We start from the raw sequence: 16431 nt of genomic DNA on the forward strand, positions 1-16431 counted from the left end.
CAGGTGTAGCCTCTCCCAGAGGGGCTTCGGCAGCTCCTGCCAGGTCTGATAGGCCTAGGAGGTGGGCAAGGTGAGGTGTTTAAGAACACCCGGCTGGGACAAGAGCTATTCCTTCTCTTTTTGCCTATCTCTGTAGAGATGACATAGCTGCTCCGAGCACAACTTCCGCCCCTACTTCTCTCTCACTAACACACAAAGAACTGAATGCCACACATGTGCACAGACATACAGCTTTCTCTGGGTCTATTACAGAGGGAAGTTCACAGACACTCACCAGACACGAAGGCCACTTTTTCCTTTAGGATGGGAAGGACATCAGAAGCTTTCAAACCATCATTCCGAAAAGAACCTGTGGGACAACAAAATAGAAGGAATCAGGGTAAAAGAGGCCAGATGGCTGCATTCCTGGGTCCCACCTTCAGCCTCCCAACCACGTCACAGGCCAGAAAGTTATGCCTTGTTCAGGCCCTACAGCCCTGCCCAGTAGAACAGGAGAGGGTCCACAATGGAAAGAGAACTTCCATATGATCCCAGGCCACAAGGAAGACCAAGGATAAGGCCTCCCTGGTCCCTTTTAGGGAGAAGACAGTCCATGTCACCCCTCACCATATGTACGCACACAAAATTCCATGCCCTAGAGCCAACATCAATAGCCCTGCTTCTGTGAACTTGAAGATGGGGGCTTTTTAAAAAGTCATTTTGTACATCTAGTTCTAGCACAGTGTCTGGTACACAGTAAACATTTAGCAAATATCTGTTGAACAGGTTAATTAATATCAAGATGGACCACAATGCCCTAAATAATTCTATCTGCCTGTCCTCTATGTGACACAGCAACTGTTAAGTCTTCACAAATGGGAAAAGGAAACCACAAAAAGCCTCCAAGTGAGAAGCAAAGTTGCACACAATACCCTTTGCCATTCTTCTCTCCCTCCTTCAATTTCACCATCATCGGTCCACAATAAACAGGAGGTAGGAGACACCAATCTCCTGAGAAAGAAATGTACTCCCTTCTTCAGCAACTCATTCTCTCCTTAACTCTGGCTTCTCTGTTGGAAAGCCCTTTCTGGGGTCTAGTTGAGTTCCTGTCAGGGGGTTGGAGGCAGAGGCCTGGGGCTCACACAGAATGAAAGATAACAATATGCCTCGAGAAACAGTAACCTCAGGAGGCAAAGGACAATCTAGCCCTGGTGAGATGCGTGGGGAGGGAGGACCCAGCTTCCACACATATGTACAAAGACCCAGGCCAGCCCATCGTACCTCTATCATTTAACCTGAGAAGCCCACAAGGACTCTCAGGGAAAGTCAGCCCACACTCATATCTCTGCCATGTAGAACCACTGAGGACATGGCACAGATGGACCCCGGAAGAGAGGTGGCTCTGTGTCAGCTCAGTGAGACAGAACCAGAGACCACGGACAGCCCCTCTAGTGCCTTTCTGTACTTGGCTTAGTTCCCTGCAGGACAAATCTGACAATCCGCAGGGGGAGCAACGTGCTGGGCAGGCCAGTGCCACTCAAGGCTATCTCAATCTCTGAACACTGGCTATTTTGAGAGACCCGAAAATGTTGGGAATTTTGGCACCAACCCAGAATTAAGAGCACTATCTTAGGTAAGGGAAAGGAGCCCATTTCACACTCAACCAAAAAGAAGAGATGTGTCCCCAGAACACCAGTTACCATGGTCAGACGTCATACCCTAAACCCAAACTTCCCAAGTGTCTCTGACGATTTCACCTACTTCTTCTTTTCCATTTTTTACTAAATGAAGACAGTGAGCCTTTTTATTCATCAGTTGCTTCTCTTTACAAGTGGCCCATAGTCCCCAAAGCTGGAGTAACCCACTGCAAGGCTCACTTTAAGAAGACTGTAGGCAACGGAAGAAAAAATAACAGCATAAAAAATAAAGTTTTAATTATAAGCATTGTTTTGTACTTTCTATCTTTAGTTTCTACAGATCTTTATGCTCTGACTTTACCTCCTGATACAAAAAAGTTATTAAACCTCACTAATAGAAACTAACTAGGATCAATATAAATTACTACAGAAATTACAAATAGATACATATATTTGTTTTTTACCGTCATGCAATAAAGACAAATTTCAGGTTTCCTAGTAAAAAAAGAGTCTTACCAGGCTTTACCAACTAGGCAAAGATCATCTTTAATTAATATATGAATTGTTTGTGAAAAATGATGTTTCTGCATCAAAATAGCATATTTTCACATATGAAATATCTTTCTATACTTCAGTCCTAAAACAGTCTTTCATATACCACTATGCATACTATTCATTTTCATAGGAAAAAAATTAATTTGAAAATCTAAACCAGCCATCTTCTTTCAGACTACTTACAATTTCAAGAATAGCAAGGACCAAGCTAATGAGATTTTACTGGATAACAAGAATCCACATAACCCTCTTCTCTCCTAAACTCCTGTCCTATTTTCCTACTGCTCTTCCTGTCCTCCTCTACTGTGTTAAAGTATACACAAGAGCTCTAATTCTACACAGTCCCTAGACCTTAAAGAAGAGTTTGGAGTTTGCTATAACAGAAGTAAAAGGTTCCCCATCCCCCGCCCTCTTTGTTCCTGCCAGTGGAAAAGGAGAGTGAGCTCTGAATCTCACCTTCACATCCCATTCACCATGCCTGCCACTTCCTTCTCCCTTCCAGACTCCAGGACCTGAGAGGAGGGGAGCAGCCTGTCCATGCAGCTTGCAGTCATGGGCTCCAGGAAATGTCAGTATCTTGAATTGGGCTGGGCTAAGATTCCTAGAGCTTCCTCTTTCCAGGCCAGTGTCTACCCCCATCCAGTTCAGACCAGCGCTGCTCTATCTGCCAGGCTGTGGCTACAGAACAAAAACCTAAAGTGTCCAGATTTACAAAATCCTTAACTAGGGGATCATCATTTCTAACAACAATAACAAGATTTTTCACATTACAAAAGGAGTTGCTCCAGGGTCTCTTTAAATAAAAGCTGACTTCATGGTTTGAATTAATTTTTTATTTGCCCAAAATTGAATTACGAATAACTTTTCAACAATGTATGTATTATATAAAGCCAAAGAGAGCTAAACTAATTAGTCTGGCAGCTCAGAAGTTGGTGACCTTGCACAGAAAACCTATTTGAAGATCCTGTGGAGCAGTTCCCCCAGGACCCTTGTAAAACCAACTGACAGAATCTATAATAAAAGAGAAGTTCGCTGAATGCTAACTCGAACAGGACCAATAAAATAGCAACATGTTTTCACTATCAGGTATATGTCTGGGCAGATTCATAATAAATATTCAATAAATATTTGATGAAATAGTAAGTAAATGAATGAAAGGCTAACCCTTCCTAAAATGACTGGCACAAGGTCAGTGGCCTCATCTGTCACACCAAGTACTGGTGATCTGAGTAGATGATCTCCAGAGTACCAATCAGCTCTAATAATCGGAGGATTTTCAAACCTTTTCTTCATACTTATTGGCTGTTAAGATCCTCAGGTTATCAGATCAATATGCTTTGAAAGGAAGTTTGGGAACGAATTCCCTAGGGAGATTCAGTGGACTTTGGGAAGATAAACCAACTCTTTCCTGGCCTCCCAGCCCATTCTTTCCCAGGAACCTGTTTTGGGACTGTGATGCTTAAGGTACATCACCCCACTGTGCAGGTAGCCCAAGTTACCAAAACGGGAGACTAGTGATGAAAGAACTTCTGTGAGGCAGACTTGACCTGCAATTGCAATCTGTGATACAAGGTATACTTGATAGCAACATCAGATTATAAACTCTAGAACAACCATACAGCAGCTTCTCCCTCTAAAAGGAAAGCCTGTTGAAACAGTAAGCCCCTTGCTACCTCTCAAGAAAGCCTGAGAAGAAATAAGAGGCCCTAAACCCTTGGAGTTACGGCAAGGGGAAAAAAAGAACCAGAGGACACCCTCATGGTCCTGACCCAATGTGAGCGCTGTTCCTTCTCTTACGGACAAAGGCATGCTCCACTGGCGTTCAGTGACACCCTTACCCCATTCACGTCCTGCTGCTGGCAGAATTACAAGCCTGCTGTTCTCGTTAATTAGCAAAGTTGAAATGCTCTGCATCTACTAGGGAAGTAAAAATTACCACCGTCACATCCCCAGGATCTCCACTGTGGGTCTTTTCCAAGGCCTGCTTTTTGCATCTTCCTTGCTCGAAATGTATTATGCTTCCATCACCGCTACCCATTCTCCTCAATTTCCACAGTCACCAGTCCTCATGCAGAAAAATGCTGATCACGCTCACTCTGGCTCCCAGTCAGTCTGTGACCCCACATGGCAACGGCAAGACTGGCCCTTGTATCATAGTCCCTGTCTCTGGTTTTGTGGCTCTGGGATGGCGGTGAGCCCCCCAGAGCAGCTGGGTGTGCTGTGCTCCATGCTAACTTCATTCAGAAAGCAATCCTGATTTCTACAAGCAAAGAAACAATCAACTAAGTGTTGAACATTTGGAGGTACAAGCTGCCAGGGTACCCATGGATTGTTCTTTAATTCCTTTGGTTCTTAGTCACACCCTCTTAATTTACAATTATTTAGAAGTTACTATGTAAGTATTCTAATGTTGCTTCAAGTGGGCCTGAACCCTGTTTGCCCACTGAGATGGCAGGTCTCTGGTCCCTGCCTCCTTTTTCCACTCCACCCTTGTGGTGTCCAGCATGGGTGCCTCAATCAGAGAGACACTGAAACACTCATTGATCTGCTGCACAGAAGAGATCTGGCTTACGACTGAGTTCCAAGAGCTCGTTACACCAAACCCTGGTTTAGGCATTATTTGGACAGGTTCCTATTCTCAGAGTTATTGCTTCATCAATTCTTTATTGAGCATGTATTACAGGCTAGACCTCAGGTTAGGCTTTGGTGATACTAAGACAAATAAGGAATGGACCCAGTTCTCCAAGGGGATTCCAGGCAGAGAGAGACAGACGGTATTCAGATAGGATAATGAGCTTGTATCAGAGATAGGACATTACCTGTGCAGAACGGAAGGAGGCTCAAAAGACTTCCTAAAGGTGAGTCCTAAAGCCTTTCTACTCAAACTAACAAGCATCACAGGCTAAATAAAGCCTTGCTAGAAATGTACAATCTCAGGCTCCTCCCCAGACTTATAGAATCAGGATCTACACTTTAATAAGAAATCCAGGTGATTCATATGCACATTACTTTGGGGAAGTGCTGTACACTAAAGTATGTCTTTCTATTCCAGAGTTGCCTCAGAGGCAGAGATAGATAAAAGTATCCTTTAGCCTCCTCTAAACAGAACCTCTAAAATCTGATCTAATGCTATTTATTACCCCTCCCACCTATATCATGAGAATTCCAGAGATTCAGCCATTACCCTATAACCCATCACTCAAATTCACCTCTGGAATAAAAAAGCTATCCGGAAGATAGATAACTTCCCCTTCCACAGTATTGAGACTGGACCATGTCTCGTTTTTTGCCTGTAGGAATGTTTATGAATGACCCCTGTCCAAACTACTCAGAACTTTGGTAGCTTCAACCACTCTTTCATGCATCAAACATTGTAATTTCACAACAAATCTTCCCCGCTACCCCAACCCTCAGAGCCCAGCCTTCCTAACTGTCTCAGTACCATAAACACTGTCGCTCATCATTTTTACAGATCAAGACACCATCTCTGAGCCAGGCCTGGAGGACAGAGAAACCAGTTGGTTTATACCTCTTTATCACATCTGCACTCCCACCCACGGGTACAAAGCCCAGAATGCTGGGCAATACTGAATGGGAAACAGAGAGAGGAGAGGTACCCCCACCCCGTGGAGCTCCACATTTAATAAGAACACAATGCTCATCTCAGGCAATTCTGTCCCTTGGAGGGGAGAACCAATTTCTGCCCTCTGAGAGTTTCCAGCCAGATAAAATACTGAGTGTCCATTTCCCCTAATATGAGGAAGCTACCACACTCTGTACAAAACACTAAAGATTCTAAGACTCTGATAAAGACCCTCCCAGCTTGCCCTCAACTTGGCTGCCCTGTATCCCCTACATCATGATTGTTGGTGCTATCCACTGAGTTACCCAAACGGAATCCTGGGTGGCATCCTAGACTCCTCCGCTCTTACATGCCAAGTATCGATTTAGCTGTTCAGTTCTGTTGATTCTACCTCTTAAATCTCCCTCTAATCCATCATTTCCTCTGTACTGTTTCCCTGACCTCGAGTCAAGTTGAGATGTCCCTGATGGTATCTCGTACTCTATTACTCCTGAAAAGCATTTCTGTGTTTTCATTCTACTCCCCATTAACTGATCCTGACACCTGAGGGTAGGACTACATTACTTGTTTTGTTATCCTAGCACCTAATACTGTGCCCAAAAGGGGCTCAAAAAATACTGAACTAAACCTAAGCATGCACAGATGCTAAGCAGACGAGGAGTAAGGGCAGTGAGTTGGAGCTGCTTCATCAGGGCAGCTCCCCAGAGGAGGTGATCTGTGAACCCAATTTTGAATAAGGGAAAGGCCATGGGATGGTGCTCCGGTGCGGAGCACTGCACGCCAAAGCAGAGAGGAAAGGGCAAATAAGCTGCAAACCAGAGGTGGAGAGAGCTGTACTGGCTGAAGAGAAAAGCAGAGTCGGGGAGTGATGGAAAGGAGGGCATGGAGGTGGTAGGTGGGCTCTGTGATCTGAACCCGATCTCTCAACGGGGTAGGCTCTTGGGAAGACAACAGCAAAGATGTGGCTGCAAATGCCTTCGGAAGCTCAGAGCGCCAGGACTGTGCCGCAGCAAGGGTCAGAGCTGGGTGGAATCTGTCTGGTCCTGGGAGAAGGCTGTGGCCCCACAACAGAACTGGACCTAGCAGGCTCTGATCCCAACCTCCACATCACATTCTCCTCTGTCACGGCCCCTGCTGAGGTGGGGGGTGGAATACGGGGGCAGGGGCACTGGAACTCTGTCTCTCTTTATCTTCTCCTTAAGTTCCAAGAGAGGCAAGATGGTTTGTCTATGAGGCACCTCCTGGGAGCCTGCCAGGCCCGTAGGAGGCAGAGAGTTTGTGTAAAACCCAGTGACCACGCAACACAGAACTGAAGCATATGAAGGGAAGAGACTCAAGGTCCTGTCTGCATAGGTGCTAGATGGGCAAAGCCCCTGGGAAAAGACACTGTCAGCGCAGGAGGGAACCTATCGGGTAGAAGCAATAATCTTCATTCTCCTCATGGTCCTTTCTCTCCTTCCCCTCCTTTCCTATATGAACACAAGAGAAGGAGGGAGAGGTGGCAAGAATGAAAGGGAACAGGGCAAGAGCAAGAGAGAAAGCACTGGAGAGAAAGATACACACACGTCCATGCAGATGAAGGTTAATGTCTCCTCTTTACAGACACTAATGAACTATTAAGGAAACTGCCTGTTGGAAAACTCTGCCGGTGACTATAAATATGCTCCTTGGGACTCTTGTTAAAATAACTACCACTGAGGCAGGATATGTGTATTTTGAAGAAGGAATAAACCCAGCAGGAAAAAAGAGACCAGGCAGCTTTGTGTCAGCAACAGAATGAATGGCACAATGTAGAGATCCACTGGCCCCTTCCCGACATGGGGATCCATCTACCCACTGCGAGGCCGACTCCCACAGCCGACCCTCACCACTGACACCACAAATGTCAATACGGCCCTGGCAGCACCTTCCTTCCTGGAACAAGCTGCAGCTATGGAGGTGGGACAGTGTGGCAGCGCTCTGTTCCCTGGCACCAGGCCGTGGGACTTCTAAGAGGAGGACGGTCATGAGCTTCTGCTAACCTTATTCAGTACGAAAGTGGGGAGGAAAAACAAAACAAAACAAGGGCTCTTCTTTGGCAATTGCTAAATACTAAACTTTTCTAAGCAAACTGACAAGACCCCATGCAATGTGAGGCAGTAGCAGCCAGACTGGACAGTCTTTACACTTAGGAGAAGCAATGTCTGCCTTCCCTCAACTTTGACATGCATTTGAATGTCACTCCTCACAATGACTATTTTCTGTCTGTACTGTAGTGAGTTGTGTACCTTCCCCAGGAAGACTTCCCTAACTCCTCCCACCCTGGACTGGACTGGCTCCTCCATTCGTGAATTCATAAGGCAGGCACCTCACTGTCATGCCACCTCCACTGCTGCATCTGGACCCCTCTCTAGACTCTAAGCTCCCAAGGGCAGGAACTGGGTGCTTATCTCCATATCTGTAGTGCTTGCATACAGCTGGTGCTTAATGAGTGACCCAAAGACCAACTCATACTCGTCCATGGTGCCATGATGCCTTCCACACAAAAGGCGCTTAGTAATTGCTGCGCCTCTTCCCCTCTTGGTCCCTCTCTGTGTCTGTTTCTACCCTCACACCTCCATCTTTCTCTCACACTCCCATGTGAACTCTAATTGTGGTCAATTTCAATATTAACTTTCTAAAGTCAGTATTAGATATAAAGTCCTGGCTAAAGGGCTACTTTTGAAGAGCAGAAATTTGTAACACTTACCATTGCTAAATTAGCTCCATTAAAGATTACTAATAATTAGCACTTGAAACATGTGGCTAACACCTCTCTAAGCCCAGCTAATGAGCAAACCGTTTCTGTTTATTCTTCGCAAGATTTAATATTAGCTCGAGTTGAGACCTCAGCTGCAATACACACAGGCTCATTCATTCTCCCTCCCTCCCGAGAAAAGCTGACATCATTCAGGGTACTCTAGACACAAGAAAATGGCCACTTGAGAAGCGATTATATCTACCCATCACTTTCTTTAAAACTGATTCTTTACTAACTGACCCAGTTACTTAAAGTATTCACACCTCACAGATGGTGGCGGTGGTGGCAGATTTATTGTCATTTTGTTATGTTTAGCATTACCCTAGAATTGGGCCATGAAGTACCACTGAACATTAGCCAGTGATGCATTAGTCAACAATAGATCTGAATCAACTGTTAAACATTAGCGATATATTTGCTTTTATAATGTATTTAGAGAGAATTAAAGTACTCAGAGGCAGAAGGTATATGCTGTGGAAGTTCGGACATATGAAAGTCTTGCTTCTTGTGACTCTCACTGCCAGTCCCTGCCCTCTACTCCAGCATGTGTATCAATACTATTTTAATTAATTTTAGTTTAATCAGGGCATAATGACTTTAGTTAAAGATGAAATTGTCGATTTGAAAAGCTAGCTCTGGTCTGTCATTATGAAAGCCACTTTGGCAGGCATCCAAACATGAAATGCCCCAGAACCTCCCCAGTGCCTCTCCCCTCTCCCCCTGTTCCTTATGGCCTGAAATTCAGGTGTAGGTGGCATATAGCAGCAACAGCTGACTGCAGAGGTCAGAGCAGGAGAACCCCATCAGCAGCTCCTCCAGAAGCCCCTCTCATTCCCAGTGTAGAGCTTCTCCCTGCTCGCACCTCCATGCCCACTGGTGAAAACAGTGCCACAGTGACATATCAGGCACAGATAGACACAGGCCCCCCACAGACACAGAAGAACAAGGGCCAAAGTAATAACCAGTTTTGCAAAACTACAGCCCATAGGGTGAGAAGGGCCCCATCCAATGGTCATATTGTTAAACAAACGTGAGCAACCTAAAGCACCTCCCACTTCAAGAACGAGCTTGCTGCTGTCCTTGGTCCTGAGTTGGTTAAGTAGTTAGTACTTGGAGTGGCTGCTGTCCAGCCTGTCCCAGGATACAGGAACCACATGAAAAACAGGCAGAGAAAAAAGAGGCATTTAAGATATACCAGGGAGATAAACAAGCATGAAGAAGTGTTGAAGGGACTTAGACTGGAAGAGATTGCTGGAGAGAATCAAAAGACTTGTTCTGGTGCTGTTTTCAAATAACTGCAGTAACCAAGAAGGAAAAGTCTGTGCATCTCTCTCTCTCTCTCTCTCTCTCTCTCTCTCTCTCTCTCTCTCTCTCTCTCTCACACACACACACACACACACACACACACACACACACACACACAGATCTCTGATGGAAATGATACAGCATGAATTCCGAATGTCTCCCAATACTATGTTTAGGTTTGTGAATAAACTGGCTGACCATATCTGAGGTGAATGAGTTGGCCATAAAAAGATTCCTAGAGTTTTAAGCAATTTTTAAATCTCTCCTTAAATTATTACTTTGGGTATTTAAACATTGCCCTAATTCAGCTCAATAAATATTTATTGAGCACCTATATGTGACAGGCAAAGTTCCCCTCACTGTGGGTACAATAAAGAAAAATGTAGATTTGCTAATCTTAGGGAACTTCTTGTTTAAGGGGAGAATAAATACATCGACATGTAATTTTAATATCATGTAAGAAACACAGTGATAGAGGTACATACATACAAGAAAATCCCAAAGGGATAATAAAACGCAAGCTCTAAGAAAGTGTCTAAAAAGTAAAAAGATAATAACTAGAAAAGAAGCAAAGTGTTACAGGATCCTCAGCAAGGTCTTGGACTCAACAGGATGGTGGTGAATATCAAAGTCTCTCTGGTGGGTTTAGGGGAACAGAAAAGAGGAAAACGGTGTTTTTTTTTTCCCCCTCTGACCCAGACCCTCTCCAGAGTAATAGAGAGACATGTTTAATGTTTGCCGGAGAAAAGCAATAAAGTTCCCCTGTGGACCTAGCAAAACCAGGAGCCGGCATAAGCTAGGAAATGACCAAGATCTGGAGAAAGTCGGACTCATGATGCCTGCTATTTCTTGAGAAAGGAGAATAACCATGTCAAGTGCTAAATAGGAAACCAGGAGTAATTTGAATATCTCATGAAGCTAGAACCCTTCTTTAGAATTATGGAAAACAAGAAGGAGCTGGGAAATGTCTGCAAAGTGATGCCTAAGTAACCTTCAACCCTTCTAGCCAGGGACATACTAAGCCACACATCCCACGAGCACTTGGTAAACCCAAGTGGGCTTCCGAAACTTGCCTCAAAAATGAACCTCATGCAACTTCAGGGAATTTATTGCATATATGTCCATATGTGTCCATTTTTCTTAGAAGAGAATCTGTATATTTCTAGTTTTCATCAGACTTTCCAAGAAGAAAATGCCCCCCTAAATAGTTGAGAACCATTGATCTAAAGCAAAGTCAAAATGAGACACTATAATTTATCTCAAGTTCTAACCACTAGATTCTATCATTCAGCATCTGCTTCATTCATAGCCCAGTTTCTAACACTCATGATTTAGCTGGAGCCCAATACTGTGGTTGGGCTGGCAGAGAAAGTAACTAGAGAAGAGAAATGATTTAGCTTCCTTAGCTTGGATAAAAGGAAGCTGAGGCAGATGGTGGGAGGTGAAGGCTGCATAAAGGATCCTACAAGGATAAGCTTAATCAGAGGTAATTCTCTCTCATTATGGAGTTACTGAAGGCTGGGAGAAGTGAGGTTAAACATAAAATGAATTTTATAGATGTCATGACAGTACTTTTCCTGGAAGCCTTCCAAATTGAAGGTTCCCCTGGCCTCTAACCCCTGCTAGACAACCTGACTCCTCATGGATCCATGAGGGGTTATGGTCACGATTAGGGCCAGCAGGATGAGTCTGAAAACTTATTTAACGAGATCCCTGAGAGGTTGGACAAGGCAGGATAAGAAGGGGGTTCTCAAGTGTTCCCAGCTGGGCAGCCACATCTGGGCATGCCTGGACACTATTTGCTCAATGAACCATTTTCTGTATGAGTTGGCAAGCTCTCCCAAAGCAGGCACATCCTGAGAGATAGCCCTGAGTAAAACACTTAGCTGTGTGCCCTTGGATAACTTACTTAACCTCTCTGGGTCTCTGTTTCCTCCTCACGTAACAACACCTATTTCATAGGTGATGATTACAGGAGAAAATCTATTTGAAGGTCCCAGATACATAGCTGAGGCTAAGGTAACATAGTACTCCTTCCCTCTTTCTTGTTCATCTTGGTAGCTTTAGCATGGGGCATGGCACATAGTAGATGCTCAATAATAAGTGTTGATTCCATGAATGAACAAATAAATGAGTGAGTGAATGAGTAAATGAATGGAGTAAATTCAGAAAATAACAGCTAAAAACTGCCTCCTCATCTTCCTACTACATACCTGTAAGCTACACTGTTCACACTCTGTGTATGCAGTTCCTCTCTTCTCCCCAATTCGGGCTGTTCGGCAAGCACTCCATGCAACTTCTGTACCCCTAGCCCGGTTCCCCAGATGCCAAGGAGAGTCTCCTGTCCCCAAAGGGAGACCAACTACTGATCTAGCTTATTGAGAACTTATTGCTTCCCCCTGTGTCCAGAGGGCTATGATCACAGGCACCGCTCCCCCTCCCCCGCCCCCGCCCCACAACACACACACACACTAAACTCTATATGCTTCTGCCTATAGCTAGCACACTACATTCCTTCTTCCCTGACTCCTCTACCCCACTGCTCTTAAGAGGCTGAGTTCCAAACAAAGGTGTACAGGTCCAGATGGCATTTCTGAGAAGCACCCTGACTGAAAATGCATCCCAACAGCAGAACCACCATCTGAGACGAGGTAACCCCAACATCTACCTGTAGGCAAAACCTTCAGAGCCCCATGAGGAGCCCCAGCTTCCTGCAGGGTGAAAGAACAAGAGAGGCCTGAGGAGAGTCTGTGTTCTGGGGTCTTTTCCTTGGTTGGCCTTGAACTGTCCAGCCAATGTGAATGGGGAGTTTACAGAAGGAGAAAGGTTAGGGAGGTTGCAGAGGTCAGTGTGGGGCACAGTGAGTGGCAAACACAAACCCAGGTGAGTCTGACCTCAAATCCACCTGCTCCATACAATCAATGGCCCCAAGTTGCTAAAATTTTCTGTTCCATGATTTCTGAAACTATTTTCTCATTAATTCTCTGTTGCTTGGAATTTTCTCCAGTACTCTGAGCAGACTACCTCGAGGAGGCTGGAATACCTGGTCCTCTTTACTCTTATCCAGCTCCTTGAAGAAGAGAAGTCTTTGCCATAACCGGGGAGTCGAGAGGGTGCCCTGTTCATGGATGACTGTGCACATGTACTCACAACATAGCTTATATGTTGAAGATTAGAATAATGGTAAGGTGGAGAGTAAAGATGTTTATTATGGCTTTGCACTACTGAAAAATCACACCAAACTTAAATGTTCAACAAGAGGAGATTGGTAAAATAATCCATGGTATGTCCACTCTATGTAGCCATTAAACATGACACTGTACATAATTAGCATGTACAGAATAATAAATGCCACAGGAAGCATATTAAGTAGAAAAAACGATTATAACACTGCATATACAACCTTATTCTGTTTTTACATATACTGGAGTATGTGTGTGTAAAAACTACATATATAAAAGTACACAGTGGTTATCTGTGGAAAATGCGATTATGGCTGACATTAATGTTTCTTTAATGTTTTTCATTGTCTGATTTTTATTTATTCTTGAAATAATTGGAGAAAGGTAAATTTCCTCCTTTGTATATTAGTCTTTCATAAACAAGATCTTTGCATAATATTCAGGCACTTAAAAGTTTAAGAATTAGGTTGTTACGATACCATCTGAAAAGAGCATTTTAAAAGAACATTTTAAAAGCAAATTTATTTAAAGTTTAGGACAACTGTGTTACATAGCTGTTCAGTCTGTGATGAGATTCCATGGCAAATAAAAAATGGCTGTCATACATCATACATAAAATTGTCTCATAGCTAAAGGAATTAAAGTCCAAAGCAGTTGTAAAACAAAAATTAATTTTTCATTAAATGTCATTTAAAGATTTGCCATGTATGCAAATAGGGTTTAACTCAGGAATATAAGACATTAAAGAAAATTCAAATAAAATAAAATTCAAATAAAATCAACATGCTGGCTTAAAAAACTAAATATTATAGCAGATATCTGTCGAATGAATCTCTAAGTACCTGTTATGTGCCAAAGGGATTTTAAAGTACACTTCCACTTGGAGGAATAAATGGATGAAAGTAATTAAACATTTTGGAAAAAAGATGAAAAATGGGTTGGGCTTGCCCTACCAGATATTTTAAAATATATATTTAAACTACAGTTATTAAAAGGAGAAACAGACACAAGAATTAACATACGAATGAATGGAGCCTGATTTATAGACCTAACACACATCTGTCATATTTAAGAACCTCATATATGATAATGGAAGAATCCAACACAATTGGGGGAAAAGATAAATTATTCAATAAATGACACTGGGAAAAAAAATGGACTATTTGAAAAAGAAAAATCAAGTTAATCCTCACAACTTCAAACCATACACCAAAATAAATTGTAGACAGATTAGAAACCCAATCTTAAAAAGTGACATTTAAGAAAACTCCTTAAGAGAAAATATGAGTGAATATTTAACTTATCTCCAAATGAAAAAGAGCTCTTTAGGCCTGAAAGCATTGAAAGAAATTGGAAAGGAAAATATTGATGGTTTTGTCAGTGGAAAATAGTAAACTACACATCAGAGTATAAACAAAATTTAGAATGTAAATGACAAGCTGGGAACATATTTACAACAAATCTGACAGAGAGAAAGGATTAATACTGTTCCTTTGGCAAAACAGGCAAAGAATATAAATGTACATTTCCAAAAAAGGAGAAATAGCTAATAAACATAAGAAAAAGTAGTCAACCTAATTATTAGCCAGGAAATGCAAACTAAACAATAAGAAGTTTTTAAATCCATTAAGTTTGCAGAGATTCTGAAAAGGCAATAATCCTCAAGGCTGGCAAGAGTCCGGCATTAGCCCTGCCGGCCCATATCTCTGCTGGTGCAAGTAAAGTTGCAAAAACCTTTCCAGAAAGCAGTTCCGTTATATGAGTCATGAATAAAGATACTACGCATAACCAGTGACTAGTAATTCCCCTTCTGGATGTCTACCCTAAAGAACTAAGGAAAAATAAGGACAAATATTTGAGGATGAAAGGTTTCAAGCAGCATTTTTTATTGTGGTCCCAAACTGCAAATAGCCTAAACTCCAACAGAAGGGGATGAGTTAGAGAATCTTGAGATAGCTATAAATGGAACACCAATGTTTATTTTTGACTAATTTATAATTTCATGGAAGAATGCTCAAAATACATACAAATTAAAATACTAGTGATAAATGTACTATATATATTAGGTTGAATCATATGAAATTGCCAAGACTCAAGTGGTTTTTTGCCTTCAGAAATAGCAGTTTGATATTATCTCAAATATGCAAATAATATATTTCTTGGTTGTGGAATTATGTAGATATTTAATTTCTTTATGCTTTTATATAGTTTTCAAACTTTGTACAGTGAATATGTACTAAAATTTTTAAGTTGTAGCATTACATGAAGACCACATGACAAAACATCCAAAACTCATATCTAAACTAAACCACCTCTCTGCTTTCTCTGTCTGGATTTTACAGTCCTCTGCCTCTTTGATCTCTCAATCTCCATGCTCTTCATCTTTGTCTCTCTTTCAGTTTGTTTGCATGTTTTGTAATTTGTTCTTTTGGGTTAATCACCAGAATAAGATGCAGGGCCCTAGAAATGGTCTGACTTGGGCTTTTGGTCCCCCTTCCTCCAGGAAGCCTCCCCAGACCAGGCACCAGATATTTTTATTGCCCAGAAGTGGCCAGCAAAAGTACCATAGTCAGGAGAAGTATCAAAGAAGGGGAAGGTAGGCAGCCTCCTCATCAGGAACCTTACCCACTGGTGTCACTGCCAATCTTCTAAAGTTGGGACTGAGGTTCCTACCCCTGTCCTGTGGTGGGCTCATAAATAAAAGATAAAGGCCTACAGGCTTGGGAGAGGACAGCCGGCAGCTCGCCTGTACCAGCACACTGGTAAGAACTAATCCCACTCGCCCGGCCTGACATCTTACTATGCTCTATGTTCTTGCTGGATGTCTGTTGGAGTCCTCATCCACAATATGATGAGGACTTATAGCTCTTGGGGACATGTTCTTTCCATAACTTCATGACTGTGCTACTCACAGAGCTTCTGGTCTCCACAGGATGGCAGAAAAAAGAAAAAAAAGAAAAAAAAATAAAACAAAACAAAACACTAGACTTGGAGTCAGATGACCTGGGTTCAACTCATACCAAGTTAGTAACTTTGGGGAGGCTCCTCTTCCTATCTGCCCTCAATTTCCTCAAGTGGTATGTCAATATTACCCCAGTAAAGGTTAAGTAAATTCAAAGTAAAGCAGTTGCCAAACTACAAAGCCCTATTCAAAAGGTAGGTATTAGCTATCATGTCTGCACTGTAGTCTTTTTGTGGAAGCAATTACAGGTTTTCTGCCTTTCTTATCTTGAAGCATGCCTGTGCTTTTAGGCTCTAGCTAAAGCCCTCCCATTGCCACCACCATCACCACCAACTTCAGGGTATTGGTGACCATGATCAGAGAAAGCCTGGATCATCCCATGTCTACCTGCACCGCACTGGTATCTCAGAGGGTCTGAGGCCATAAATGTGCTGGTTGTAACACTGAAC

General features: G+C 42.9%; 1 protein-coding gene across 17 annotated transcripts in view; it reads right to left on the reverse strand.

Annotated features, from left to right (window-relative positions):
• The window catches only part of KALRN (kalirin RhoGEF kinase), a 592295-nt gene that overhangs the window by 416776 nt on the left and 159088 nt on the right, over positions 1 to 16431 (reverse strand). For 16 of the 17 annotated variants that reach the window (XM_036219576.1, XM_036219573.1, XM_036219571.1 and 13 more), the window contains exon 2: positions 275 to 349. In XM_036219576.1, coding sequence (XP_036075469.1) covers positions 275 to 349 — 75 coding nt within the window. Of the gene's footprint in view, positions 1 to 274; positions 350 to 2627; positions 6338 to 16431 lie in introns of those variants that run through there. The other variant, XM_036219575.1, reaches the window with a different exon arrangement.

The sequence above is a fragment of the Rousettus aegyptiacus genome, unplaced genomic scaffold (assembly GCF_014176215.1).
Source record: "Rousettus aegyptiacus isolate mRouAeg1 unplaced genomic scaffold, mRouAeg1.p scaffold_m13_p_4, whole genome shotgun sequence".
NCBI classification, from domain to species: Eukaryota; Metazoa; Chordata; class Mammalia; order Chiroptera; family Pteropodidae; genus Rousettus; species Rousettus aegyptiacus.